General features: G+C 47.3%; 2 protein-coding genes across 10 annotated transcripts in view; one reads left to right on the forward strand and one right to left on the reverse strand.

Annotated features, from left to right (window-relative positions):
• Positions 1-1,941: 1,941 nt before the first annotated feature.
• On the reverse strand, positions 1,942-11,869 carry MRPL14 (mitochondrial ribosomal protein L14). Of its 3 annotated transcripts, none has more exons than XM_079298524.1 (3): positions 11,814-11,869; positions 4,964-5,050; positions 1,942-2,591 (listed from the first exon to the last, which is right to left on the reverse strand). In XM_079298524.1, exons 2-3 carry the CDS (start codon positions 5,035-5,037, stop codon positions 2,225-2,227), a joined length of 441 nt encoding a protein of 146 aa, XP_079154650.1. In that variant the 5' UTR covers positions 5,038-5,050; positions 11,814-11,869; the 3' UTR covers positions 1,942-2,224. The 3 variants fall into 3 exon arrangements, with proteins under 3 accessions (XP_079154650.1, XP_079154649.1, XP_079154648.1); XM_079298523.1 differs by lacking the exon at positions 11,814-11,869 and adding an exon at positions 6,381-6,517; XM_079298522.1 differs by lacking the exon at positions 11,814-11,869 and adding an exon at positions 5,780-6,220.
• Positions 11,870-27,563, forward strand: part of TMEM63B (transmembrane protein 63B) — a 47,247-nt gene continuing 31,553 nt past the window's right edge. For 3 of the 7 annotated variants that reach the window (XM_079298498.1, XM_079298501.1, XM_079298502.1), the window contains exon 1: positions 11,911-12,067. The gene's annotated coding sequence lies outside the window, so the exon portion shown is untranslated. Of the gene's footprint in view, positions 12,082-27,563 lie in introns of all 7 variants that reach the window. The other 4 variants (XM_079298495.1, XM_079298499.1, XM_079298500.1 and 1 more) reach the window with 4 other exon arrangements.

A 27,563-nucleotide genomic window follows, 5' to 3' on the forward strand; every position in this document is an offset into this window, starting at 1 on the left:
GTCCTGCTGGTTGATACTTTGAGGCTGGAGTTGTTGCCAAGCAAAAATCTCACAGTAAATTGTCCCTTCAGACAAGTTATAAACCAGGCTAGGCAGGAATGAGGTATTCAGCTGGTGTGAACCCTGCTTTGGCTCTACCCACAGACTGTGCACAGAAACAAAATAACCCATACAAGTGCTACTTCAAATTCTATTCTCCAGAACTGTGTTAGTGGAAGGCATCTTCCTCTTCTGTTCTTAAAAGCACTTACATTAAGGAAGGCTGAGCTCTTTCTGCAGGAAGGCTGGGAGATACCTGTCAACTGGCTTATGATTTATTAAAAAACTGTAAAAGTATTTCCTTATGTGTTTATCAGGGTCAGAGGAGTTTCAAAAGTTGCAGAAAAGTTTTATAAAACAAGACCACAGAGCAATTGAGTGGCATAAACACTTTCCCTAAAAATGCATAAAAGCATATACCCTTTTTCTACTCCAAATATGATCCAGAAACAAATCTAACCATGAAAACAAAGGCAATGGACAATGTCTAAGATGTCAGGCTGTCTTTGTGACATGAAGCAAACCCCACCCAAGGGAGGGAGGCCAGTCACACTTATCGCTGTGACTGCCACGCAGTTTGCTCACTGCCCCACTTAGAAAAACAGCATAAGCACTTCCAAGCACACAGAGCTCCTCCTGGAAGTTGAATGCACTCAGATTGACTGGAAACACTGACTGCAACCAGGCAAGCATCTGCTTTGCTGCTGTACCATTGGGCAGACATCTACAGAGGCAAGCCCAGAGCTTAAAGGCAATGCCAATGGGGTGCAGAGGACTTGGTGCAGCAGACCAAATGTTCCCCAGCCCCTGGAGAACAGCAAACAAGGATCATGCTGCCAGCAGCAGATGATTCTGCTTTCCCACACAACTGAGCTCATAAGGAAGTTTTACTTAGTGGGAAAGTGCCTTTACTTAAAGGTCAATATTGAAATTAAACCTATAGTATAATCTTTTGTGTGTTACCTGGCGTAATGGAGTTTGACGGGATCCAGGGCTCACTTTTTCCAGGGACAATGTGGATTTCACAGTTGGGACCATGGGGCAGATACATCTGCAAAGAGTAACTGGAATGTGCAATAGCTCAGCACTGCATTCTTTAGATCTTCACACTGAGGCAATGCAGAGCCAAAGTAAGGAGCTTTCCCAGCACAATAGGAAGAGGAGGCAGCAGGGCAAGGAGCAGCCAGCCACCACTGAGGAATTGGCCTAACTCCTGCTGATTGCACTCCCTGCACCCTCTTCCCCAGTACTGCCATGTCTGGGAATGCTCTGCACTGATGTCCCTTCATCAACCATGAGCAAATTTCTCTGCTCAACTCCATAGAAAAGCAGCTCTTCGGCTCCTGGATCCCAACCAGTCCTGAAAGCAACAGAGTAGCATTTGGCTATTGCTATGCCTAAGCTTAGGAAACTGGACAACAGCCAGCCTCACCAATAGCCCACCCGAGATGTCTGACAATGGTCCCAAGGAGCAATACAAAAGGAAGCTTTTTTCTGTGGACCTTTAAACCTGAGCCCAGACCCTGCATTAATCTGAGAACACAAATTTCAGGGGTTGGTCAGGTGGAAAGCAGAGGCTGCATCTCAGCTCACCCTCTGGATCCCCCTTCAGCTCCCCTTCCTTCTTCTGCTTCCCAATCTCTGGTAAGCCCTGTTCAAGCACACACCACCATGCCTTCCTGATTCTAATTGTTCCTAAATATTTCTCTTGGGCAAAGGCAGAAACTAGCCTTTTTACTCAATGTGCCCAAAGCACACAGTTCATTACGTGTCTCCTACTCCATTACTTGTAAATCCATATTGTAGACTCCCAGTATCACTGGACCAGGGATTGAGTCTTGCTCCTGGGGAACTGGAAAAGGCAGAAATAGGGAAAAGAGAGTATAAGCAATACAGGACAAGGATTTTCATGTTCTCATTTTAATGATGACAGACCAGATGAATACCACAGGAAGAGTAAGGGTGAAGGATCGTTTCCCAAACATACTGCAGATGTTCTCTAAAATAAATTAACCTTCTTTTGGAGAAAAAGAAACTATTTCAATATTTAAATCAGTTGCTTGAAATTCTCAAAAGGAAGGAGAGATTCTTGATGAACATCAGCTTTTTCATGTTTCACAATTTCTGGAAAAGGACCAAGGAACAGCTGCTGTATGAAAGGATTGCTGAAGACCTCTCTCAGCATTCACACAAAGTTGCGGGCAATGGCCAGTACTTTGGAGAACTCGCCTTCTCTTCTTCGCAGTGTATAGGGAATTGGTGTTTTTATTCTAGTCCCTACTGGATTTCCATTATCTTCTATGAGTACCACATTGTTGGAATCAAATCTAGGCGTCATGGTGGGGCCAGGCATCTTGTGCCCTACAATTAAAGCCTTCTTCTTTTCTCCTTTGATAGCCAGAAGGATCTTATCTCCGACTTTGCCAACTCCAGTCTTGTTATACACGTGGATACACTTTGGGGGCCGGTGGTAGGGGGTGTTCCCCAAGGCGCTGTTGTCCACCACTCGCACCCGGGTCAGTTTCTGTATTGCCTGGCATGCTCCAGTGATGCTACCAAGAGACAGGAGAGAATGAGAGACAGATATCAATAATCCTAGGGAGCAAAGGCAAACCCAGCACAGAATCTTGTCATTACACAAGCCACGCAGAAGGCGCCAGCAACAAATATATACCATATGGGTGACACACTGACTGCTTTCAGTGTGCTCTTTGAAACCCAGATGCTACTTTGGGCTTTGCACACTCTTTACTAAATCTCAAATATAAAATGACCTTTCTACTCTGAAACACAACTAAAAGATTGCGTGAAGAGCAGCTTGCGTATCATGCGCTTTTTGCAACTGCAGATGATCCAGCTTCAATCTACAAGCAAAAAAAAATTGTATTCACTTCTATTTCACACTGCCTGCAGGAAGCTAAGACTCAAGTTAGAGTCTTTCAATCTTGCATAGTCCCAAGCACTAAGGACTTTCATGACCAACCTTAATTTCAGTGAAGTCTGTGAGTCTCATAGTTTATTTTGCCCTCAGTACGACCTCTGAGGTCCTGCTGTGGCTGTGCCAAGCTGGTTCCAAATAGAATCTAAGAGATCACCACCTTCCCTGTGTGGAAGGAATCCAGAGAGACACAGTCTCTTCTGTATGCTTGCTTTGTGGGATTAAGAAACAACATAAATAAACTGCACGATACTAAGTTGTTATGTCTGACTGAATATACTTGGGAACAGCAGGAACACACTCTCTTGCAGAAACCTTTATTCTTTTATTCAGTGAGCCCAGACTCAAGTGATTTCTTCTTTATTTTCAAAGGACACCCAAACACAGACCAGGAAAAGCAGGAAGATCCTCTCTGCTGCTAAACAACTGCTTTGCAGTGAGGTACTAGAAACATGCTGGCCAGAGCTGCAGGAATGGCACCTGCTGCCAGCTGAACTACTCAGTGACAGCATATGGAAGCAACTTAACCATTCATCTTGTTTTTAGAGCAGAAGTGTGTGAAGCAAATAGAGACCATCATCCCTTCTTGAAGAGGAAGGCCTGTATTTGCAAAGCTACCTAAAAGATGAGCATGCACACCAAATGTGGTGTGGATGGACATCAGTTGAAGCAGGTGTTTTCACACATGGTGAAGAAGGCCAGTGGAGTCAATCTGCATTAGTCCAACTGCTCCAGAGGTCAAACACTGCCTTTCAAGATCTGTTTCCCACAGTAGAGACCTACTTGAGCTTTCCTCTCTCTCTCAGAAGTCACTAATGTCTGCAAACAGCCACTCTATCCCACCCCAGCCCATCCCATGGCAGGGACTGCAGTACACCACACTCTCTCTCCTCTGCCCAACCTCTGTGGCTGCACAACAGGGAAAGCAGAAGGAAGGAGGCTGAAAAAAAGAGAAGTGTTGTCACAGGAAGGAGCAGGGAAAACCTCATTGGAACCAAGTATGAAACATAGCAGTAGCAAATAGATGTAAATGTCACTGTCCAGGAACCACTAGGCAAGAATAATTGCACTGTGAGAACTTTTTCTTTCCCTTTTTTCTTCATTTCTGCCACAGTCTTGGAGGACAGGAAAGAGGAAAAGACCCCACAAAGAAAAGGTCTCTCCATTAAGTTTTTTGAAGTCCTGTTCACCTCTATGGACAAGACTTCACCCCCCTGCCATTGTCACTTATATATGCTTTAAATGTATACTGGCCAATGCTCCTATGCAGCCCACTTGCAGAGAAAGCCAGGAAGGTCTGGATACCTCCTTAAGATAGCTCCAAGGATTTCACATGTGGCTCTGTTTATGCCACATCTCCTCACCTAGCCCTAAGCACTGTCTTAACCCACTCTCCAGACCACAGCCCTGGGAATGACTGCTCTCATCCTTTACACTGAAGCTCCGACGCTTCAAAGAGTTATAGATTCCCCAACTTGACAGAGTGTACTGTGGGATTAAGTTTTGTGCAAGGCATTGTAAAATATGTAGTCCATAAACTTAAAATTTTAAATGCCTAGAGCCTGGAACAAGAAACAAAAGAAAAATAACAAAATAGACATTGTTAAAGTGTAAGAAAGTCTTATCAGATTATTTTTAGTCTAAATAACTTAAATGATAAATTAGGGGCTCACTGTTGGTGTTTTTTGCACTTGCATGAGAAACACAGACACTTTCAACTTCGACTTTCAGGCCCATATACTGCTGTCAAAGGCCTAAAAGCCTCCTTACACACATATGAAAATGCAGAGTTCAGACTGCCAAGACCCTGCAAGTGGAGTGTCTGGGCTTACTTTTCAACCTGTTAAAGGAAAACTGTGAGATCTTTCTTTTATTATATTATCCTTTTGAATTACAAATGCTGTATCTTATTCTTGATCTATTTAACAGTATCTCTTTCAATCATGAAACATTCTGAAGAAAACAAAAGCAAAATTTGAAAGTTACCTGAACTGTCGTTGGATCACAGCACTGCTAAGATGGGTTAAAGATAAACCAAACTGTCTTTTCAAGAGAGCCATTTGGTAGCCAATGCTGTGTAAGAAACAAAAGAATTATTAACGCTGGGAAATTGACAGAATTTGGTTTGCTTTCTTCCCTTTACATGAATCACACACTAGGGTCTCAGCACTTATTTAGATGCTGGAATCCACAGGACACAGAGTGGTAGCAGCATCCGCAGCACACTACAAGCAGATCTACAATCCCTGCCTGAATTCAGGAGGCAATGTAATTCAGACACATAGACTACAAAGCTGGATTCAGTATCACTGCATTGCAGTTTCCTACACACAGAGGTAAGAGCCCTTCTGTGTGCACTATGAATCACATAACAAGAAGCAGGTTTGAAAATTTCAGATGTGAACTGGTCTAGAGGCTGCAGTGCCCAGTAAAAGCCATCATGGTTACTCGTAAAAGCTACCAAGGTTACCTATAAAACCAAGCAAAAGACCAAACAGCTCACAAACAGGCATCACAGATTGAGGAAACAATTTGCCAGACAAGAAACAAGTCAGAGCTCCATTGGTGAGGGCATTCTCTCTCTTAGCATAGAGAGGTGTTAAGCAGCGTGTTCAGAGAGCACAGTTACACTGCTGCCAGTCTGTCCAGGCCGTCCAGGGAAAAGCATTCCCTGTACCTTCACAGTGCTCGCTCAGTGCTGCTGTACACTGCAGACCACCCTGACTGCAGCACAGCTGGGTTACAAGGGTAACCTCCCAACCACACCCTCTTCCCTGCCCACGTCTATGGCGGCTCCCTAACCCCATTCTGTCAGGCTGACGGGGACCAGCTTGCATGAACAGTCACAAAGGCTTATCTGAACGCAGATCACTTTCCCAAACATCATTAGGGAGCCATGACCCAGGTGATCATGCCGGCAGATCCAAGCAAAGGGAGGAAACAACACAGACTTAAAGCCATTCCTCTTCCAGGCCAGCTCAGGTACAGCTAAGACTTTCCACCTGACTGCAACTATTACCATGTGACACTGCTTGCTGTGACCTTGGCAGTGTAACCAACACGGGCTCTGCTTCTCTCCTTTCTAAAGTAAACACTAAAAATCCATTGACATAATCTCTCTCTCTGACAGTTCTGATGGGTTTTGGGCCAAACTATAGTAATACATTGTAAAGCCGTTTTTTTAACTTTTATTTTAAAAACAAAGCTGAGTTAACTTCTCTAGGAAGAAAAAAATACTCACAGAGCCTTCTGACAGACAATGCTACAGCTCTTATAGCAACCAAGTAAAGTCCAGCCTAAATCTTCACTCCCTCTTTTATTACTTTTTTCTCCAATGTGTTTGCTTACTTGAGGACGTGTGTAAGTTTAAGGGTTTGTAGTTGTTCTACAGAGCAAGTGTTACCTGAGAGCACAGTGAGAAGCAGAGGACATGTGCACCACAGCAGTTTGAGTGGTGCCACCTGAGCAAAGTACAGGTGGCCAACTAACCCTTCATACAGGAAGGTTTGGAACAGAACAGCAAGAGCCAAAGCTTATATTTATTTACAAAAAACAAATGAACAAAAAAAAAAAAAACCCAAAACAACTAACGCCACTTTTCTGTGGGGTAGATGATCATCAAATGAGTTGAGGGCTTGCCTGCACTGCTTTCTCTCTGAAATGAGACTCCCAAAAGGCTGTGTTTATGCCACATCTCCTCACCCAGCTGTGTGATCCTAATGACAGAAGGCCCTGTTGCATTTACAGCATTGCTGGCAATCAAAGTCCAACACCTGGCCTCGCTGCTGCTCAGATTTCTAAGCAAGTTCCACTGTGCTGACTTGCTTTAAGGCCACTGTGTGCCCGTGTCCTGTTCTGCATGTGGGTGTGCTCTCTCCCCATGTGAAATTCAAACTTGGGGCGTAACAATGCTCCTACTTCCTCACAGTGAGCCTTTGGATCCCTCTACAAAACCCAAAGAAGCAGCAGCAAGTTGGCTGCTCTGTTGTCTCTCAGGAACACCTCTTGGGGAGTTCAGCTACCACTGTCACCCCCATCTCTATTTCCCAGCAGGCACGGTAGCCTTGGTGGCTGGAGAAGGTGTGTCTGCTCTTCCACACTGCTATGTAAGATTAATAGGAGAGGCCTCATGACAAGGCAGGCACAGGTGCAGACTCTGCCTGCTGTCAAAGGGACAGCAGCATCAAGACCAGCATAGCCAGATGTGCTTAAAGCACATCTAAAATGTGCTGAAGTGCTCCCTAAACTCTGAACTCACTCATTGCTCCTAGGAGAAGTCACTGTTTGTTTCTACCCCGTGGCAGCAGTGAAGGTTTGAAGTTACAAAACTTCCAGCGGAAGCATCAACAGCATTAAGTGTCCAAGGACTGTTTATTTTTCCAGATGACTCAGTACCCCCTTCTTAGCTAAGAATTATTCCTCAGCACATTAAGATGTGTCACAAGCTAAGAAATTTTGCATGATTGATTATTTGGTATGAAGCATCCTGTTAGCAACTGAGTAAACATGGGGGATGCCTCCCATTAGCAGGAGGGTTCAGGATGGAGGGAAAAGAAGAATGCATCTATGGCATGAAGAACAGCATTCAAGAGTGCAAGTGTGTTCACAATGAATCACAACTTTAGCTATTGTAACATGCCAGTTTCCTTTCTAGAAAGGAACAGCCAATACTCTGGGTCTGTCTCCAGGTGTTCCTCAACCAGATCCAGTCCCAATTTGATCCCTCTATGGCTGTGCACATCATCTCTCCTGCCCTCAGTTTCCCCCTGTGGAACTGCTAATTACTAAACAACTGTACTTTGAAGGGCACAGAAGCCATTCACTCTGCCACATTTGGTGCTGCCACATGAACACTCCAAAAGGGTGCCAAAATTGAAGAGCTGCTATAAACTGGTGACAGCCATCAGCCCCAGTGCCCACAGGTGTATGGGAAGAGTAACCCCATAACCTTCAAGCACAGGAAAACCTGTAGGAACTCCCAGAAGTCATCAGTACTGCCCAACTGATACAGGCAGGAGTGCACTCCAAAATACCCCAGACAGGCAAAACATCACTACCTGCTTAGTACTTAGCCACTAATACTCCTGAACAAGGATTTATCTTTGAAGAGACTTTTGGAGGTCATCTAGTCCAATCTCCTGCTCAAGCAGGATTAATTTCCAAGTTTTTCATGCTAGGCAAGAGCATATTTAAACAGACAAAATCCTAAAATGAGAGGCCTAACACAAAGACAACTATTTATACAACACTGACCACTCATAGCTGCAACAAAGCAGCAATAAAGAACCATGCAGAGGAATCTCTTGTTTCCACCCTACTGCCCCTAATTTTTAGTAGTGGCTCTTTCTGATGAAAATCACAGTCACAGAGACACTTTGCCCCTCTCCACATATCTGTAAAAAGTTATCACAGACGTCAGACAACAGCTCAAAGTAACATTCAGAAAAGGGTGTGGAATTTGTTAATGAAATATTCACTAAAATGACCCTATTTCTACTTCATTGAATTACTTTTGAGCATGCAATGACCTGCTACTGCAAATACCCTCCTCAATGGCCCTTCAGCCTTACCCCATTCAATGCAAAAGACCAACATAAAATTCCAACAGTGCTCCACAAAGAAACTCTTCACCAGTTATAAACGTCTGGAAGTTATTCACCCACTGCACCATTTTCAAGTTCTATAGCTACCACCATCAGTGGCTTTCATTGATATTAAAGAACTAACTTGCATTTGCTGCAATCTTGAGTGGCTTTTGAATGGAAAAAATCTGGAAAGTTTCATCCCAGCTAAAAAAATGGAAAATACAAAAAATACATGTATTTTCATCAAATGCATGAGACCACCTCAGGGAACTGATACAAAGCAAGGACATATGCCAGACAAGGAAGACAGGATTATATGCTCACTTTGAATGAACATCAGGGCACACAGCACCAAGAAAGGAAGCCTTGTGTCCCCCCCAACACACATTTCCATCACCTCCCTTATGCAGGCTTTAGCACTTATGTAAATCAGTCACAGTTTTCAGCTAGTTCAGTTTCTTAAAATGAATGTGGCACAACACAAGACTGGGACCTCTTCCACTGCCCACCCAGAACTTATGTGGTGGCAAACAAACACTGGCAGATTTGGACAATAATGTCTTGTCATTTCAGCAAAAACACCAGCATGCTTCACAAGAATGGTCTGCATGAATCTGCTCTACTAATACAGCCAGGGGAGCACTGAAAAAGTCTGCATCTGAACACTCCAGAAACCAGTGCAACAGCTCTGACCAAGTTATCAGTGGTGTATACCCAAAAAACAGTAAAGGCACCATTCTTACCTTGCCTGCATCCTAGAGTAAACGTAATTTTAAAGAGTCCTGTTACCTGGCAATCCTGTACAATTTCCATTTTTAATCACAAGTTTTGAAACTAACCCCTGTTCCCAAGATCTGCAATTCCATAATCATTCAGTTATTCCTTTTCCTTCTTTCTGTGGGCAACTCATCCACACAGACAGGCCCCATGGAAAATCAATGGAAGCTGCAAAGCAAATGCTGAGGCCAACTACCCAAAGCCAGCTGTCAAAACCAAAGAAACTAAATGAAAGTATTTTTCACTTTTTTAACAGTGACCTGATCTGCACAGTGGGGACCAACACCACCTTTATTCTTTTAAAAGACCAATACAGACATGCTCCAGGCACCATAAAGGTTTGAACTGCATCTGTCATCCATCACTTAAACACAGGAAATAAACCCAAGACAGCACACACAACACAAATGCCTAAACCCCTGCTCTGCCACTGCAGGTCTATTTATAGACTGTCTGCCACAGTGAGCTGCAGGAGCCAGCTGTGAACTACGGGACTCAATCCATTCACAGCTCTCCTCATAAAGGGAACAATGTGATTAAGGGCTGCTTGTGTTAAAAATACACAAGATATTAATTACCAAGACATAATTGGTTTTACATTAATGACAGACAAAAAGGCCAAGATCCACAAAGAGGAATTAAATCTTTTTAAAATCTGTTTATGAATAGGATTAGCTATTAAACAAGATATTTACTGATCCAAGTTACCAACAAAAACTCATTACAGGTACATCTGTTAAAAATTTTAATCAAAACAAACCTAATTTTCCAGGCCATGATCAGGAATGACTGATAAGAAAAGTGCTGCTAAACTTTAAAATCAAACTTACTTCTGATATTTTAAGTATCAAGAATCCACAACTCTGAAGTACTTACGGTATTTATTGTTCTATTATCCAAACACCTAAAATCATCCTATATATTCATATTCACAGCACTGTACTAAAATAGGGATGTGTTATTCCCAGTGCAGTAGCAGAAAATTAAGTTAGAGGACAACTATCTGTATGAAATCAAAAGAAATGAGCAGTAGAGAAGGTACTGGAGTTCTCTCTGGTTGGCCTTTGGTGTTTGAGCTGAAGCCAAGAAAGGTCCCTCCCCATCTCTGTCATTCTGGAATTACATGTGAATTCAACACTATTGTAATTTTGCACTGCTATCACCTCTCAAATGTCTCTTTACTGGTCTTTAGAAAACTGAGTTCTCAAGATCAGGACAAGGGTGGAAAGCCACCAGACCATATCTGGTTCTCAGCCCCAACCAGCAAGATGCAATCACAACCCAGACAGCAGTAACCACACTGGGGGGAGCTGGGGCAAGAACACAAACTAGGAGGAAGTGAAGGTGTGTAGCTGTGTCTCAATCATGAAAAAAAGTCAGGAACAACTGACCTAGGCTAGTTGTTCACAGAACAAAAAATTATAGTGGCTCTAGGTCTTCCTGATAAAGCTGTACCAGAAAAGGATGCTTAATGCTGTCAAAATCCAGGCTTAAGAGAAACACAATCTGGAGACAAAGGCATGCTCACACTGCAAGGCACTACAGAGCCACCTGCAGCTTTGGTGGCATAAGTCTCATTTCTCACTCAGAAGCTTCCCTTAACTCAGTCTCTCTCCTTTCAAACCCTCTCAGGCAAGCCTCGAGAGCCCTGGAACCAGAAAAGCCAAGAGAGCTCAGATGAGCATCTATGTCCTGCTGTTAAAAAGACTGGCTAGCCAACCTGTTTTTACTACAAACATTAAGTTATTCATACTTTTAAGAAGTATGTCACAGTGCCTTTTCCCCAACTGCCTCCCCTTACTCACTGGACCTCCAAAAGAGCTTTCTGGAGAATAACCAGGAAAGCACAGACTAGTGCCCGCACTTCCCGAGTCCCCATGACACACAGAGCAAATGCCACACGTGTCAGGACACAGGAATTTCGGTCTAACTTTGCAGTATGACTGCTCATACCCAAAAAAGCACAGAATCGCAGCCTCACACGAATTCTGAGCAAAGAAACTCTCTGAGCATGCAGGAACTTCAGAACAGTGTTTTCCCCCTCTCCCAGGCCACACTGCGGGGGCCCGGGCCGCAGTCAGTGGGAGCACAGTGTGTGAGTGACACAAAGCTCCCAGCGATGTCACCACCCCTGCCGCGCTGCGACACACTCGAGACCCTGTGCACAGACCGGGGGCACCTGCAAGGGGCTCCCTCCGAGGCACAGGGCAGCGGCCGAGCCGCTCGGCCACCGGGCCGTGTGAGGGCCGGGCCCGGCGCCGGGAAAAAGCCAGCACGCATGGAGCAAGCTGGCCCGGCGGCGGCGGGTCCCGGCCCTGCTAGGAGCTGCGGTACCGAGTATGCTACGCTACACTGCGCTGCGCTGCGCTGCCTGCCCAGCGTCCCGTCCCGTCCCGTCCCGTCCCGTCCCGTCCCGTCCCGCCGCTCCCCAGGCCCGGCCGCGCGCCCCTCCGCGTGCAGCGCGCGCGCCCTACCGTCCAGCGCAGCCCCCGTGCGCACGCCCGGCTCCGCCCGGCCCCGCCCCGCGCCCTGCGCAGAGCCGGCGGCTGCGCGCCCCGCCCCCCCGCCGGGGCCCCGCCCCCCGCCGAGCTCAGCCGAACCGAGCCGAACTCAGCCGAGCTTCAGCGGTCCGCCGCTCGCTCCGAGAGCGGCGGAGAGCAGCGCGGTACCGCAGCGCCCGGCCCGGCCCGGCCCGGCCCGGGGGGAGCCCGTCCGCGCTTGACACGGGGTAAGGAGCCGCCGGTAAGCGGGCGGGAGCTGCGGCGCGGCGGTTGCGGCTCCCCGAGGCCCGGAGGGTTTTGCCGGCGGGGATGGGGGATTCCGCGGTGGCGCCCGAGGCCGGGCTGAGGCCGTTGCGCCGAGCCGGGCGGGGGCGGCGGGGCCGGGGGCGCCGCTGCCATCTTGGGGCGGAGCGGGGCTGGGGGCGCGCCCGGGGAGCGGCTCGGGCCGCCCGGGGCTTCTTTCTGCCCCCCGGGCGCTTGTCCCGTGCCGTCCCTCGCCTCGGCCGCTGTTGGGTACCGTGTTTGTGCACCTGGGGGCTCGCCGGACCCCTGCCCGCGGCGCGCCCCTCTGTTCTGCGGTCGGCGCTTTTGTGCGCGGTGGGGCTCGGGGAGCTGCCTGCCCGCCCCCCGCCGCTCCTGCGGGCACCGCTGGGAAGGGGAGCGGCAGGGAGGCAGGAGCGATGTTCCTGGGGTGGTGGGAGTAGCGAGCAGGTTTCTGATATTACCCTGCTTCTCCTCCCCTGGAATACTTGACAAAGGGCTATCGGATGTAGCTCATGTCCGTGGCCAGATAGCCAAGCTGTCCCTTTTTGCTCTTGTCTCAGTCGCAGGCCCCTCCACATCAGCAAACCTTATTTTTTTCTGCTGCCGTAGAGTGCACCCTGTATGTAGCTACCTGCTGGAGGGGGCATCACTCCAAAAATCTGCAATGTGGCTGCAGTCAGCCCGGGGTTCTCAGCTGGATGGAGAGCAGGTGTTATGGCAATTTGAGATTCTGGGCACCTCCCTCCCTTGCTCCACTCGATAGCAGAAGTTAGAAACAAAAAGCCTATCAGTGTGTGCTCAGGATGACTAATTTAGTTGGGCATAGTGCTAGAGGAGTCCCCTCTCTCCTATATTTGTCTGTTACTGTGAAAGTGCCCTGCTCCGTGGTGTGAAGGAAGCACACACGGCAGGCCGTGGGCTGTGGGGCAGGAGCAGCCGATTAGCAGCGGTCACAAAGCTGCTGGAGGGTTGTGTGGCTCAGGTGCCTTTTGGGTGGTGCTGCCCATGCCCCACCTGCGTGTGGGACAGAGCCTCTGCAAGTGCATGGCAGGGACCAATACCCCTCCCCTCCAAACAACCATAGAGTCCCTAATGGATTTTATTACTCTTAATGCTTCTGAGAGAGCGCAGAGCTGACCACTCAGCTGGTAGCTGACTCCAGGAGAACTCCATTCAACCAGAAATAGCAAAGCATTACTTCTAATGACTGCAATTAGCTGGTATCTACCGAGGAAGGTCTTTTTCATCTTGAACCTTTTAGTAGTAGGAATATGCTATCTTTATGGGGAGAGAAGTCCATTCTGCAGTCTTCACCTGGATACTATAAGAGCAAAATAAACATGAAAGAAGATGCCTTTGAGGGGGTTGGGAACAGGCTCTGGTTTGACTCATAAGTATGTTTTGTTGCACTAAGTTTGCTCTATTTTTGTCTGTTCCTGTCTTTGGTAACCTTGGAAGGAACTGAAGCTACTGTATTTTCTGAGGGTGTCAGTTTTCATGTCAAGAAGGCATCACCACGAGGCTTTGCAATGCTCCATTTTCTTGCCCTTTGACCAGAGCACAGTGAAACTGTCCTGAATTGTTCTGAAGCCATGAGTTGAGCCAAGAAAAGAAAAATCCTGAGTGTGGTTTCCTTCTGGTTTGTGTGGGGGTTTATTATTTTTTTTCTTTCTGGGCTTTAAATATCCTTGGTTATATTTTTCAGCTCTCTGCAGTAATAAAGTGGGGTAGGAACTTGCTTAGGGGGGTTTTTATATTGTTCGCATGTAAAAAAAAAAAAATAAAATCTTCAAGGAATATCTTCATTCTGACAACTAGAACTTCAGAAAATCCCTGAGATTTACCATAACCTGAGAGCTGACAGTGCCCAGGCCCTGGGTTTTTTTTGTCGGTTGCTAATTGCACTTTCGGTGAGTCTCCGGTCAGTGGGAGCCCCTTAGCATCCTCTGCCACATACCCATCCGCAGCGAGGTGCAGCCCCAGCCCGCATCCTCTCTGTGAGCAGCCCATCTCCATCCTGGCCAGGGTGAGGCTGTGCTGACAATCCAAGGACTGCAGGCAGCACCTCCCGCTCCCTCCCAAGGCAGTCGGGACCTGTGTCATCTGACGTGCAGCCTGCGCAGCCGTGTGGTGCTCGGGGAGGGAGGAGGCCCTGCGTGTAGGATACTCCGTGTGCGCTGCTAATTGCAGACGGCGCTGGGTATGGATCCTGTGGCTGATTTGCATATCAAAGCATCTGAGAGCTCTGCCGTGGGTAGGGATGGGCAAGGATGATAAAGCTTGCTGGAGGCTGGCACCAGATCTTCCCCAGGGCTTTTTGTGGCGCACAGATGAGACAAGATGATGAGAATGTTTGGAAAATGGAGTTTGTCTCCATGTCCTTGAATGACAGGACCATAAAGGCTTTTTTAATCTAGCAGCTGCTTTCTAGAGGGTGGGAGCCAAGCAATTCTTGGTGACAGTCCCTTAGGCTGCTCCTTCCCTGCCTTCTGCCACTGAGAGCTTGCTGTGTAGCCCACAGTGTTGAGCCCTGCACACACACTCCCCCTGCTCCCCATCATCCAGCAGCTCCTGCAGCAAATGGCCAGTGTGCCAGCCCACTGCCTGTTCTCCACACTGCCTCTCACACAAGGAGGCAGAGGCCCTGCTTGGAGCCTCAGAGCAAAGGAGCAGATTTCTTACTGCCTGAACTGGCTCTGCAGGGTCTCAGTTCTTTCCTGATGGCTCAGGAGGTGTTGGGAAGGGGGGGTGGACAGGGAATAGCAGAGCCTTGAATGGTCCATGGCCTCGCTGCTGAATGAGTGAAAGGAAGGTTTGGCTGTGTCTGATCTCAGTGCAGCTGTCTGTTCTTCCTTCTGGCTCTGGAAACGAATGTAGGGAGCTTCAGGCTTTTTTGCAGGCTGACCTGGAAACTGAAATGCAGGTTTCCAGGAAGGCAGAGAGGTGGGGGAATCTTAGTAAATGTGTTGCTGGTCCTGATGCTCTAGCTCCAAAGGACCGCACCATGGGGCAGGTGGCCTGTCTGAAGGTAGCTCTGTGTTCATTGTGGGAGTGCCTGCTGCCTGGAACTGCAGTCCTCACCCTTCTTCCTGTGCCCTGTACAGCTCAGCCTCTTGCTGGGAAGACTCCTCACCTTCCTGTCCATAAGGCAAGTTGATGTGTGCAGGACCTGCCTTGAGCACAGCCTTCTCATGAGGTATCTCCCTGCCTGCAGCCTTCATCTTGTCCAGGGTAGTGAGCTGGGGGTCAGGCCTAATGCATTGTCTAGAAAGTTGGTTAAAAGGAGAAAAATAAAAAGCAAGGAATAAGAAAAATATGCATATGTGTTCTGCAACAGAGAGAGGGTGAGATTTGTGAAGTCACTGCCAAGCTTGTATAGCAAAGGCTTGCGGTATAAAATGGCTTTTCTCTGAGCTTGCAGGCCTGTGGTTGGCACTGCCTTCTCACTTCACGTCCTTCCAGCATGGAGCTGGGTGTCTGCCCTCTGCTCCAAATACAGATTAGCTGCAGGAAGCCTGAGGCTGGCTTGCTATGAGTGATGCAGGGCCCTTTCCTCCTTGTTTCTCTGCACAGTGCTCACTGCCCTTTTTACAGGGTTATGTTTGCATGTTACCTATTCCTTGCACATGATTGCTAAGCAGTCCTGTTCTCCCCATGCCTGCCCATCATTCTCCCTCTTCTGTTTTTACCTCCCTTCCTTTATTCCTTCTTAAAGCCAGGGTGGGGAATGGAAACAGTTTCTCTTCTCAGTCCAAACTCTTGGAGTGGCTACAGGGTTTATATGGGCAAGATAGGCATCCTGCTGGCATAGCCCACTGCATCTGAGCAAGGTCTCCTGTTCTTGATGTGCTTTGGTCTAACTGTTGATGCCAGCAGCCTCTGCCCACGTGGTTATTATGCTGGGAAGAGAAGAGAGCTGCTCTTTTATGCATGCTGTTTTTCCCCAGAGAAATTGGCTATTGGTAGTACAGGTCTGGCTTAAAGCAAGGTTTTGAAGATTCCCATTTCTGTTGGCTGTTTGTGCTGTTACATTAAAGAAAGGGCTGGATCTCTTAAAGAGCTGTGTATTAGAAAGGCGAGACATTGCATCAGCACAGGAGAAAACAGTCACTGGCAGGATTCATGCTGCCTGTTTTCAGTGTGTTCTGCTATTGCTTTTCTGAACCACCACAGCCATGCTACCTCTGAGCAGCAAGCACAGAAACCTCCCTGCCATTCTCTGTCTGGAAGAGTGACTGTTGCAGACCTTCCCTGGGTGTGCTCATTGCTTCTGCAGCCCTGTAATTTTTTGTGTAGAGAAGTTGCTTGCTTTGACATCCCCTTTCCCAAGCAATGCTCTCTCAGGTTTCTGTTCCCAGCTTAGTGCAGATCACTGTGCAGACTGCTAGCTGCCACCAGCAATGTGACTTCTGGCTCTGATGCCATTTGGTGTGGCCTGTGAGGACGTGTTCTGCTTTCTCCTGTAGATCTGTATGGAAGAACTGTTTTGATGGGCTCCCTTAAATCCTCCACCTGTCTCCTGATGTATTGCTGACATGGGTCTGGGGGAGAGTGGTATTCTTACAAGTGCAATTTTGCATAAGAGTGCATTTGGTGAGAGAGTTGTGTGCTGGCCTGACCATGCTTTTTCCAGATAAACAGTGGCCTTTAGTAGATTTTATTTCAGTCAGAGACAATCTTGGCATGATCTTGTATTTAGAGGTAACTCAGATGGCAGTAGGCCTTGTCTTCTGCTTGAAATAATTATCACATCTGTTGTTTTCTGCTGGAGGGCAGAGAGCACCTGGCAATGACAGACTGGGGAGGGTCTCTGAAGATGGCCTCAGGATACTTGTGCTCTTGAGACAAAAATAAAGTGCCTTTGGGTCTCAAGGAAGATCTTAAAAGGAATTAATTCTTCATCTCCCTGTGTTTATGGCCTACACTCCCTTTTTGTGTAGCTGTTGAGTTTTGGGGGCTCTCAGGTGATGCTTGTAAAGCTAACATCTTGAGGACGTCCGCATACACAAGTGGGTGGTTTGGTTTTCATGGGCTCTAACTCCATGCTTGAGGCATAGACCTGGAAATGAATTATTGTTGTGTGTCTGCTGAGCTGCGGTTGCTGCCCAAGGACTCGCTATTACTCACAACACAGAAAAGGCAGCTTGAGTTGGCGTTAGTCACAAAGTTATAAATCTGGGAGGAAGTAACTGGGTTTGCGGTGGATGTGAAACTTGGTGTGAACTCCCAGCTAGGGCAGAAGGAGCTGATGCAGCTCTTGGATATGAGGACTTAGCTCCTGAAGGCATGGAAAAAAGGAACAAATAAAATGTGACAGTAAGAGCTCTGTCTTTACCTTGCAAAGAAGATCAGGGGTGATGAGTTAATTTTAAAGAGCAAATCCAAGCACAAATTGGAACAGGTGACAAGACTATTTTGGTAAATTAGATGTGGTCATATGGGCAAAGCCTTATGAAATTTCCCTGACAGTACTTCCAGACTAAGACAACTTCTGCATGGTGAGCAGCTGCCAGCGAAAACATCTGGTGAAGGGACAGTCTATGGTTTGATCCCTTGAAATGCAAGGGAAAAGAATGGGACTACATCCAGCCTGTCTCAATAAGCTAAAATAAACAGTTAGTGTTTATTCTGTTAGGGAGGTAGGAGAATATGCCAGTTAAAATCACCAGCATCCATTTGTCTGGAACGTAGTGCAAGTTGGTCAACACCCCTGCCTTAGAGGATGTCCTGCCTTTTATAACTGAGCAGGGGCAATGGATGTAATAGATCTTAGATCAGCCTGTGTCAGTGACCCAAGTGGAAGCCTTGTAAACTAATGAGGAAGGGGTAGGAGATAGGAAGCATGCCCCATGTGGACCCTCAACTAATGGCAAAGCTGTGTTCAAAAGAGTTTCTATCTGATCTAGAGACCCTAGGTAAGCAGGCAGGGGAAGATACTGGTATTGCCAAAATTTGGGGATTGAGGATTAGCACTCTTCTGGGGAGCAGAAAAACATAAAGAAAGCCTTCTGCCAGGCTGTGTAAGGAATGGCACCTCTAAGGTGCAGGAAGTAATAAGTGCTCTCCAGAGCCTTGTGCCAGGATGCATGAGGAGTGATGCCTCTGAGGTGCAGGAAGCAATTACTGCTCTCCTGAACAGAGATGAGATGTTGCTGAAGGGCCAGGCTCAGATATAGATGCAACTCTTGGAGAAGGATGTGCGCAAACGAGAGACTATCTTGCAAAGCAATAGAAATTAAGGTCTTTAGAAATATGGTGTGGGAGGAAGGATGAGAAGAACTGTGAGAAGGGCTGTGTAGCCTGAGTAAGAAAAGGTGGAGGAGGGAAGTTCGTGGTCTTTAAGAATATACAGTGATGTACATTTTTAGAAGACTGTAGTTGTGGTGAAGACAGGGCAGGAAGTCACTTTACCTGTAATAAGGGAGTTCAGACTTTATGGTTCCCTGTAATATCAGTTGGGATGGTAAAGCAGAAATGGAGGCTATTATGAAGGGTTTTATGGGGGATTAGGAGTATATATGTTAATTTTTGAAGAAATTAGCTAAAAGTCTGTAGATCTGGATGACTTGCAACTGCCTGTGCTTCAAGTGAAGAATCTTGACAGATGACTGTTAAGGGCCCTTCAAGCCTGGCAGTTGTATGAAACATTTTATACCTGGAAAGGCAGTGATAAATAGCCCTAAGAATGAGACTGTACTGCTGTAGATGGTGCTGGGGAGATTGATACTAAAATACACTGTCTAAATCCAATGTTGGTGCTCAGAAAAGGCTGCTGAAAAATTGAAGAGAACGCAGAAAAGATACAGGATTAGTCTGAGGCCTGAAGAGATAGATTTGTGGTGAGAAACATAAGGAGATCAATCTGCTTATCTAATCAAGGAGAAGATGAAGATGATGCTTGGTTATCCTGCATAACATATCTTATGACTATGTATCATTAGCTTGGTGGAGTAGAAATGCCAGGCTATGAAGAGTGGCAAAAAAACCGATAGCGAGATGCTGGGACTGCAGTCACCTTCAGAGTCATGCAGCCGGCTCTGCCTTCTCTTGTACACGTGGAGGTCTTTGCCTGTTACTTTTCCAGTGCACCTGTGTTCTCTGGGTTTCTTGTTCCCTTTGCCTATTGCTCCTTAGTATCTAAGGCCTTTGGTTGAGACTCCTCTACGTTTTGAGGAGACAGCTCCAGTAAAACAAAGCACTCATCTGGGCCCTGCTTATGTAGGGTGATGCCCTGACAAACCTATGCCCGTTCTCTGTGCATGTGCCTCTGGAATTGTTCCCTGCTTCTCCTTGTCCCATCCTGTCGTCTGCTTCTAACTGATTTATAGCATCCTTTCTCCTGTGGTGCCTGGCTACTTTGCCAAACAGGTGCTTGGGAGCAGCCTGAACCTAACACCTCTCCAAACTCAGCACCCTAGCTAGTGATTAATGAAACCAAAGATGACCCTTGCCTCTGGTTCCTGCCAGTCTTTAATGCAGTGCTTTGTCACTTTGAGCTGCTGGTTTATTTAGGGTCATTATGCCTGTTTTCAGTCCATGAGGTGATGTTTCTTCCTTAGTCCAGTGAACCAACCTCGAAAGGGAGACCGGGTGAGATACCGCAGCAGATGGCTCACTAAAATCTTGCTACATCCACAATTTCCCTTTCACTCACTAACGCTGTAATGCTGTTAAAAATAAAAATGATCCAGTGTGCCTGACAGGATGTATCCCTTGTAAATCCCTGCTGCATAGTGCTCCTGGGATCTCATGCTCTCTATCTTCATATTTTATTACTGCCCGGGGTAAGAGGGGAATTTCAAAGCTAGTAGATAGCTCCTGACTATGGTTTCAAGTCAGGGAAGGCAAATGCTTTGATGTGCTTTAAGCAAAAAAGGGGGAACCCCTCAGCATTTCTCTTCTTTATTTTGCTTTCTTTAAAGCTTTGTTCCATTTGATGAGAGCAGAGCTCTGGTTTGTAGGGAATAATGCCAGTAAGCCTTTCTGTTTTCAGCTGGGGAGTTAAGTGCTACAGGGTGGAACAGCCAAAGTTGTTCTGGGAGAGTCTTGTGGAGTAGGAGCCATAGCTCAGCTTTCCTCTGGTAGATGTGAAGTGAGGGACACACCTTTGCAAATCAAAGGTTTAAAACCATGGTATGGTGGCAGTATTTGAGCATGGTCTGGACCATGTCTCTGGGGTGCATTAGGGGTCTGCTCCAAAACACCTGCAGCTTCTGACCTGCTTAATGTGTAGGACTGCCTGGTTTGATTACTCTGCTGATAGATTATTTTAGCAAAAAATGCTCCCGCTTCTGAAGTCTGGTTTTATTCCACCACTTTAAAACACTGAGAAGCAGTTTTGCCAGTATAACTGCACCTGCATCAGCAGACTTATGCCTGTGGAGACATGTTGATTGCTTGGGTCTTTGCCTCTGTGTCTGACACAGTTGTGCTTGCAGATGTCTCTGGGGGTGGCTGGATGTGAAAGATCAAATAGAATCTTTAGATGGGGATTGCAAATATAGGGAAGAGATGGGGCAATCTACGTAGAGGAGGTGGGCAGTTTTGCTGAGTTACTTTTCAGACTACATTGACATTGTAGGCAGAGGTGGCTTTGAACGGGAGCACATATATTCTGTCTTGTGTTGTTGCATTTCTTGGAGCAAGAAAAGGAATTTTTAAGCCCGTTTGGTGAAAGTAGAAGTACTTTTCTACTTTCAGAAAATACACCACTCCAACCCTTCCAAGCAGTGGTACAGGTAGGGCTATGTATTGTGGCTGAATAGTGTGTGGGCTGCAAACTGCCAGCCTAGTCCTGAAAAACTACTGCAGGGTGTTGAGCCTGTTTGGCCCGGGGCAAAGATGCCCACTTGCTCTTCCCTCTGTTCCACTCTTCTTCCTTCTGATTGTCTCTATCCTGTCATTCGTACTGATCATCCTCTAATTGCCTCGCTGCCCACTCCCGCATTTCGGAGCATCCTTTGACTTGCAGTGAACATTTCTGATTGCAAACCCCACCCTTTCTACCAACTCCTCCTTCCTGAGTTGATTCTGGAGACTCCAAGAGCTCTGGGCCAACACCCTCTCCTCCTATCCCAATGCCAGGGCTTGGCTGCCTTGTTATTCCTGCTCTGCCTTCCCACTTAGATGGGAGTACATTTTCATACCCTTTTTGCCTGCAGGAGTCTCATGGCAGGTAGGTTTCAGGATCAAGGAGGGTTTGAGACTCAAATGTGGCTGGAGAGTGGTGGTTTGGTGTTGGGAGTTTTTGTTTCTTGGGCTGTTTTGTTGGGTTTTTTTGTCTGCCTGTACTTCTTAAAGTATGTATGTTTGGAGATGGCGGGACATGAACAGCTGTCCTATCGCTTGGTGAGTAGGCTAAAGAAGGTCCAGGAGGAAGACCTGCTGCTACATGTTGCTGCCTGCAGTCCTGGGGGAGGAAAACATCCTGTTCTTTTCTGTACTGTGGTACCAAAGCAAATACCAGAGGGAATAGTCAAGATGTGGTTTCCACTCTCCTAATCTAGTGACTGTAAATTCCAGGGGAAGAGAAAAATGGTCAGGCATGTGTGCTGTCCCTGTTGACATCCCCCACAGGGCTAGGGAGTGGCCTTGCCCAAACAACTTGAATCCTACATCTCCAGGTAGAGAACTAAAGGAGAAAATGTGACAGTGGAGACAGGTGGCAGATAGCAGGAGGAGACACTTAATAGCTACATGAGGTGTAGAATGAAGAGCCTGTGGATGGGAGTGGCAGCTGGGGACAGAGCAGAGCAGCCTTGGTCCAAACAAAGATGGATGTTTGGATGTTGCCTGCAGACAGGAGAGGCTGTACAGGGGCTGGGATGGGCTCCCATGACTCAGACTAGAGATGGATGGGGAATGTTTTATTCCCTCTTTCTCTCTCTGTCTCTCTCTCTCTTTTTTTTTTTTTTTTTTTTTTTTTTTTGGTGTGTGTTAAACTTGCAGCTTGGTGCCACTGCATCCTACCTGGAGAACCTAAGCACTGACCTTGGATGGAAAATTAAACTAGCAGTAACAAAACTACATAAGGTGTGCTGCTGCCCACCTGGGCATCTCCCTGTCTGCTTGGAGCTGACCATGCTGGTAGGGGCAGTGCAAAGCTTTTGCTCTTGCAGTTACTCTGTCACACAGCTGGGAAACCACCCAAAAACATTTTTGGTTTTAATCCTGTGGCTAATTCCAAGGCAGGTGTTGCTCATCCAGGAAAGGGGTAAGTTCACAAGGCATGGCAGAAGAGGGGACAGAAGGGCAATGACAGCTCCCTGCTGCTTTCCTGGACTTTAACAATGGGACCAGAGGTCCATTGCTGCAAGACATATCCTTCACTCCTAGTAACTCAGCAGAGATTTCAGCTGACTGTAGGTGAGAGTGCAGGCAGCAACAAGTGCTTGTGTGCTGCTAGTATGTATCATCTGGGAAGTGGATTGTCTTTCTGGTGGCTGAAAATTAGCTGTGTTATCTCCCTAGGAGGAGTTGTATGTGATTCTGATGAGCAGAGGCATGGGGCATACCAGCAGCGTGCCTGTAGTCATGCAGATGTTCAGGGTGGGATGCAGAGCACAGCCAGGTTCTCCTGTGCTGTGGATCCATGCTGCTTCACTGCTACCCTCTAAAGCAGAGTGTTGGCACCTCAGCCTGTGTCTGGGTGTGCTGGGGATGCCAGAGGCAGGCTGGATGCGTGGCTGGGAGCAGCAGGGAGTGAGTCAGTGCTGGGAGTGGGTGAATGGGTGCTGGGAAGAGCGGGTGGGCAGGGGCCAGGGCAGCCGGGAGCTGCTACATGGACATGTGGGAAGGGGGCAGTATGTACAAGGGTGAGCCAGGAGGATGAAGGGAGAAAAGGATCCTGCTAGGCATGGACAAAGTTGCTGATACCTTCACCTCTGGCAATGCATGGAGTGCAGAAGCCTGCACCCCTGTTGAGCCATGCTGAAGGGATGGTACACAAGGGTAAACTGAGTAGATGGCTTAGGGCCAAAACTTGTTATGCAGTTGTCCAGCAGTTCCTGGCCCCTATGTGTGACAATGTCCCGTGTTCCAGTCATGCTTCTGGACTCCAAGCCTTGGCTGAACGTGCACCAGAAGTCAGCTGAGGCTTTCTGGTAAAGCCACTGTCACCAACCCTCCTTTGCCTTTTAGAAAGGGTTAAAAATTCAGAAATTGATTCAGCCCCTTAATGTAAATATGCATTCTAGTCAGCCCATTTGGGGCTGGTAAGTGCAGTGGCATAGAAGACAAATGTGGGGAAGGGAGCCAGGAGGTCCATTATGAGTTTGGTAGGGTGGAAGAGGTGTTGGCTATTTGAGGGCAGGAAAGCAATAACTTTCTCGAAGATGGAGAGGAAAATATGAGGCTCTGAAAATTAGCCTGACATCAGGAGATGGCTGGATGCAGCTGGGAGGGGAAAAATGGAAAATGTGGTGGTGGTTCTACAAGGAGTCAGGGACTGGCACTGATTGTTTTACCTGGAGGGGCTTCAAGAATCTGCTCTGCCACCATATGGGTGTGCAGTTCGGTAACATCACATGGGATTTGTTTCCAGCCTTGCTGGATGGGATATAGCTTAGCACTGGAGAAAGTCTGCAAAGTTCAAGGAGCTGTAGAAGGCACTCATTTCTTGCCTTCTCTTGCTCAGGAGCATATTTTTGGACAGTTTTCCTGGTGTGAGATGGTGCCTTGGGGAGCTGGGATTGTAATCCCTTTCGTTCCCCTACCCTGCTTTGAGACCCATAGCAAACCTTGTCATTCTCGTATCTGCCCACAGCTGAAGGCTGGTGTCAGTGCCTCAGCAATCAGATATCCTTGCAAATTTTCCCAGTGAGCAAGTGGAATAACAGAGTGACCATCCAGAGCAGTGGGGGCTGCTTCTCCACCCACTGGCTGGAGGGGTTGTGGTTCCCCTGGAGATGGGCATTGTCTTAAGAGGCCCTGTCAAAGCACAGAAGCAACCAGCAGTGCTTTGTTGATCTGCTTCAAGAGGATCCCAGGAACTGTCAGGAGGTTTTCAGAGCCTTCATTTTAAATTGGTGCTTCAACACCTGCTGGCACTTGGTGTTTCTCAAGCCTGGAGCAGGCTGCAGTGGGATGCTGACACACTCCTTTGTGCTGCATCTGATCTCACACTTTTACAGGAAAATGTTCCCAGAGCTTAAGGATCTGATGTGAAAAAACAAGTGTGCCCTTGAGTCTCCTTGCATTGGTGAGGGAGCTGCAGGTGATCAGCCGATGCTGCAGCACCCATCCCTAAGTAACCCTCCCACGATCCCCTCATCTTCCCACTACAGAATAAAGTTCCCTTGCTCATGCTCCCTTGACTCATCTAGTCCTCCACTTCCAATAGGAATGTGTTTGGTGTTAGTAAACATCATGTTATAAATAGGCATCTGATGCTATATTGGGAGGAGTTTTCTGTGGTGAGCACAGGCTTAGTGAAACCTGGGCCTGGGAGCTGTGAGTTCAGCTCAGGCATGCAGGGGTATTGGTGGTGCTCATCAAGGGGCAGCTGTTGGTTGTGGCTGAGGGGATGCTTCCTGAGCTCCAGCTTTGTTTACCTGGCCCTGAGAAGCTATCCAGAGCCTCCCACTCCTACCAGCCCTGCTCTCTATGAGGATGTTGAATTGCTGGAGCATGTCTAGAGAAGGGCAGTGGAACTGGTGAAGCATTCAGAGCACAAATCTAACTAAGAGTGGCTGAGGGCCTGGGGGTGTTTAACCTGGAGAAAACAAGGCTAAGGGGGGACATGTGTACCTACCTGAAAGGAGGTTATATCCAGGTGGGGGACAGTGTCTTCTCCCACCTGACAAGTGACAGGACTTAGGGGCACAGCTTTAAGTCATACCAGAGGAAGTTTAAGTTGGATATTAAGATAGATATCACTGAAGTTGATATCACTGAAAAAGTGGTCAGGCTTTGGAGCAAGATGTCCAGAGATATGGTGGAATCTCCATCCCTGGAAATATTCAAAAACTAAGCAAGGGATCTCTCTTTGATTGCTGAGGAGTCACATGTACACATCCCTGTGCCACTTGGAGAAAAGTGTTGGCCCTAAAACACTGCTGGGTTTGTGGATTTCTGATGAGCTGCAGTAAGTGAGTCACACGCACACGCCCAGTGTGAGTGCATGAGGTGAAGCCCAGCAGAGATGTGTATGGCAGAGTTGATCTCAGAGCTCCCACCATTGACTCTGACAGGACCTGGCAGCTGTGGCTGGTACCACAGCCTCAGTAGAGACCTGATTTCTCTACGTGGGGGTTCTTGAGGACTTTGACTAGATGCTGGTCAAGTGGCATAAGCAGAGGGCAGGGTGCCAGTTGTGAAATCCCAGCCTCCTCACTCCCAGAGCTGTGGCAGGATTACTGTGGCGAGGTGGGCATAAGCAGGTGGGCAGGGCAGCAGCAGCAGTGGGGCTAGCACCCAGGACGGGAGGCTGGAGGAGTTGCTGTTCCCCTGCACCCCTGTGCTTTCCAGTTTCAGGCCATGGAGGACTAAGTGCAGCTGTCAGGTTTGCTCTGGGGGCAGCTGGCTGCTGTCCCCTCTGGAGGCTGGCCTGGGATGTGTTCCCAGCCCCAGCAGTGTAGGGAGATGTGTTGTGATGTACCCTCCTCAGGAGGTTGTGGTTCAAGGCGGAGCTGTAAGTTAGGATGCCTCGATGGTCCTAGGCAGGGGACAGCTGACTGTGCAGCCTTCCCTTGTTCTAAGTGTGAGGGTGGCTGGGGAAAGAAGCAGAGGGCTTCTCTGGGAGCTCTAGGGAGGGTGGTGGTAGTGGATTGTGAAATGCAAACTGAATCTGAAGGCTCTCCAGTTTGGGGGAAGGAGGCTTTGTTTGGTGTGCTGCTCAAGTAAGCCGTGTTGTCCAGCCTTACTCTGCATTGTCCAGGTTGTGTTTTAAGCCATCTAAACCTGATGCTGCCTAGGGCTTTCCTAAGCTTGCTCCTTGGAGCTGATTAGGGTGTGTTGGAAGAGGCATCCTAGAACAGCCTGATTGGCATGCGAAATGCAGCAGTGTGGCTACACTTTATCCATTGATAAAAAAGTAAAATGTGCTGTAGGAGGCTCCTGCCTCATCTGTAGTGTGTAGCTCATATCTTTCCATGCCATAATCTTAAAAACAAATGTTAGGAAGCCTCTGCCCTTGGTATCTGTAGGTTGCCTGCTCCAGTAAGAGTGCAGGAAATCCTAGATCATGCAGTTGCTTGGGTTTACTCTGAGGGAGCTTGAGTGCTTCAGTGCAGGAGACATTTTCAAAACACCCTGTAACATCAGTGGAGGCAACAAAGGTTTTGTTGATAGTGTGTTTGTGTTTACCAAGAGATGATTGGCAAGCCCTGATGCTGATGATCCACAGCAAGTCTGGTAACAAGATTTGGATGTTTCCCACTATGTAAAAATGGCACAACTAAGATATTTTAATGTTTGTTGATATAAATGGGAAAACTGAAGTTCTCCTTGTAACAGTTGACACTTATCAAAATATTGTGTTTGTTTAATTTTTCTTTAATTAAAAGATAAAAACAAACAAAACAAAACTTACTTTCCAGTCCCTCTGTGAACAGTTTGGAGACTGGAGGAGGCAGCTGTGCCAGAAGGAAATGGGAAGTGAGAAAGCAAGGTAGGGTGACAGAGTACTGGGATATATGTACATTTGGCCACGATGTGACTGAAAGAAAACTCTTTGGCCTCTCAGGCTAAGAATGCAAAGGAGTTGTGCTGCAGAGCAAAGAGGCTGCAGTACCACTCTCTCTCTGGCTCTAGCCATGTCTATGCTTGGGGTGTTTGGGCACAATACATTTAGAAAGATGCTGACCACACTGATGTCAGCTGTGGAAAGATGTGCTTAATAAAATGATGGGTGTACAGACTTTAGTTTGAGGAAAGTGGAGGCAGATAAGAGATGGCAAGGGATCTTCAATCCTGTTGCTGAGAAGGAAGAACTGTATTTTTGAAGAAGCAGTAAGAAACAGAAGTAATGAAATTTGGAAGCAGAATTGGGATAAGTTGCACGCCTTTCAAGCCTGCCAAAAACATATCTCCAGGAAGAGAAAAAAGCTTTCTGGTCTAGGATCATTTATTTAACTGCTTGCTATGAAGTGTATTGCAGGAACCTATTTGTCATCATTAAAGAAAAATTCTTCTTAAGCTTCTCGGTCTTTGCTGACGCTATCCTGAGGCACCCAACTGGGGCTAAGTTAGTAACTGCTGCACATAGCCAGAGTCCAGAGAATGGCCTTGGAAAACATCTGGTGCTTGAAGTAGAGCACAGTACTCAAGTCTGTCCCTTTTTGGGTAAACACTTTCATTTAGCCATGTACTTATGATGACTTCAGTAAAAGTGTTTCAAGATAAGTATGTACTTGGGAGCTTTCTTGAGCAGGGGTCATTTCTTTTGCATGAAGAGGCATTGAAGAAATATATTAATGAGCATTATTCTGTACAGTTGCCAGAGATTTGCATTAGGAGAAA

Source organism: Erithacus rubecula (genome assembly GCF_903797595.1).
Source record: "Erithacus rubecula genome assembly, chromosome: 2".
Lineage (NCBI taxonomy): Eukaryota > Metazoa > Chordata > Aves > Passeriformes > Muscicapidae > Erithacus > Erithacus rubecula.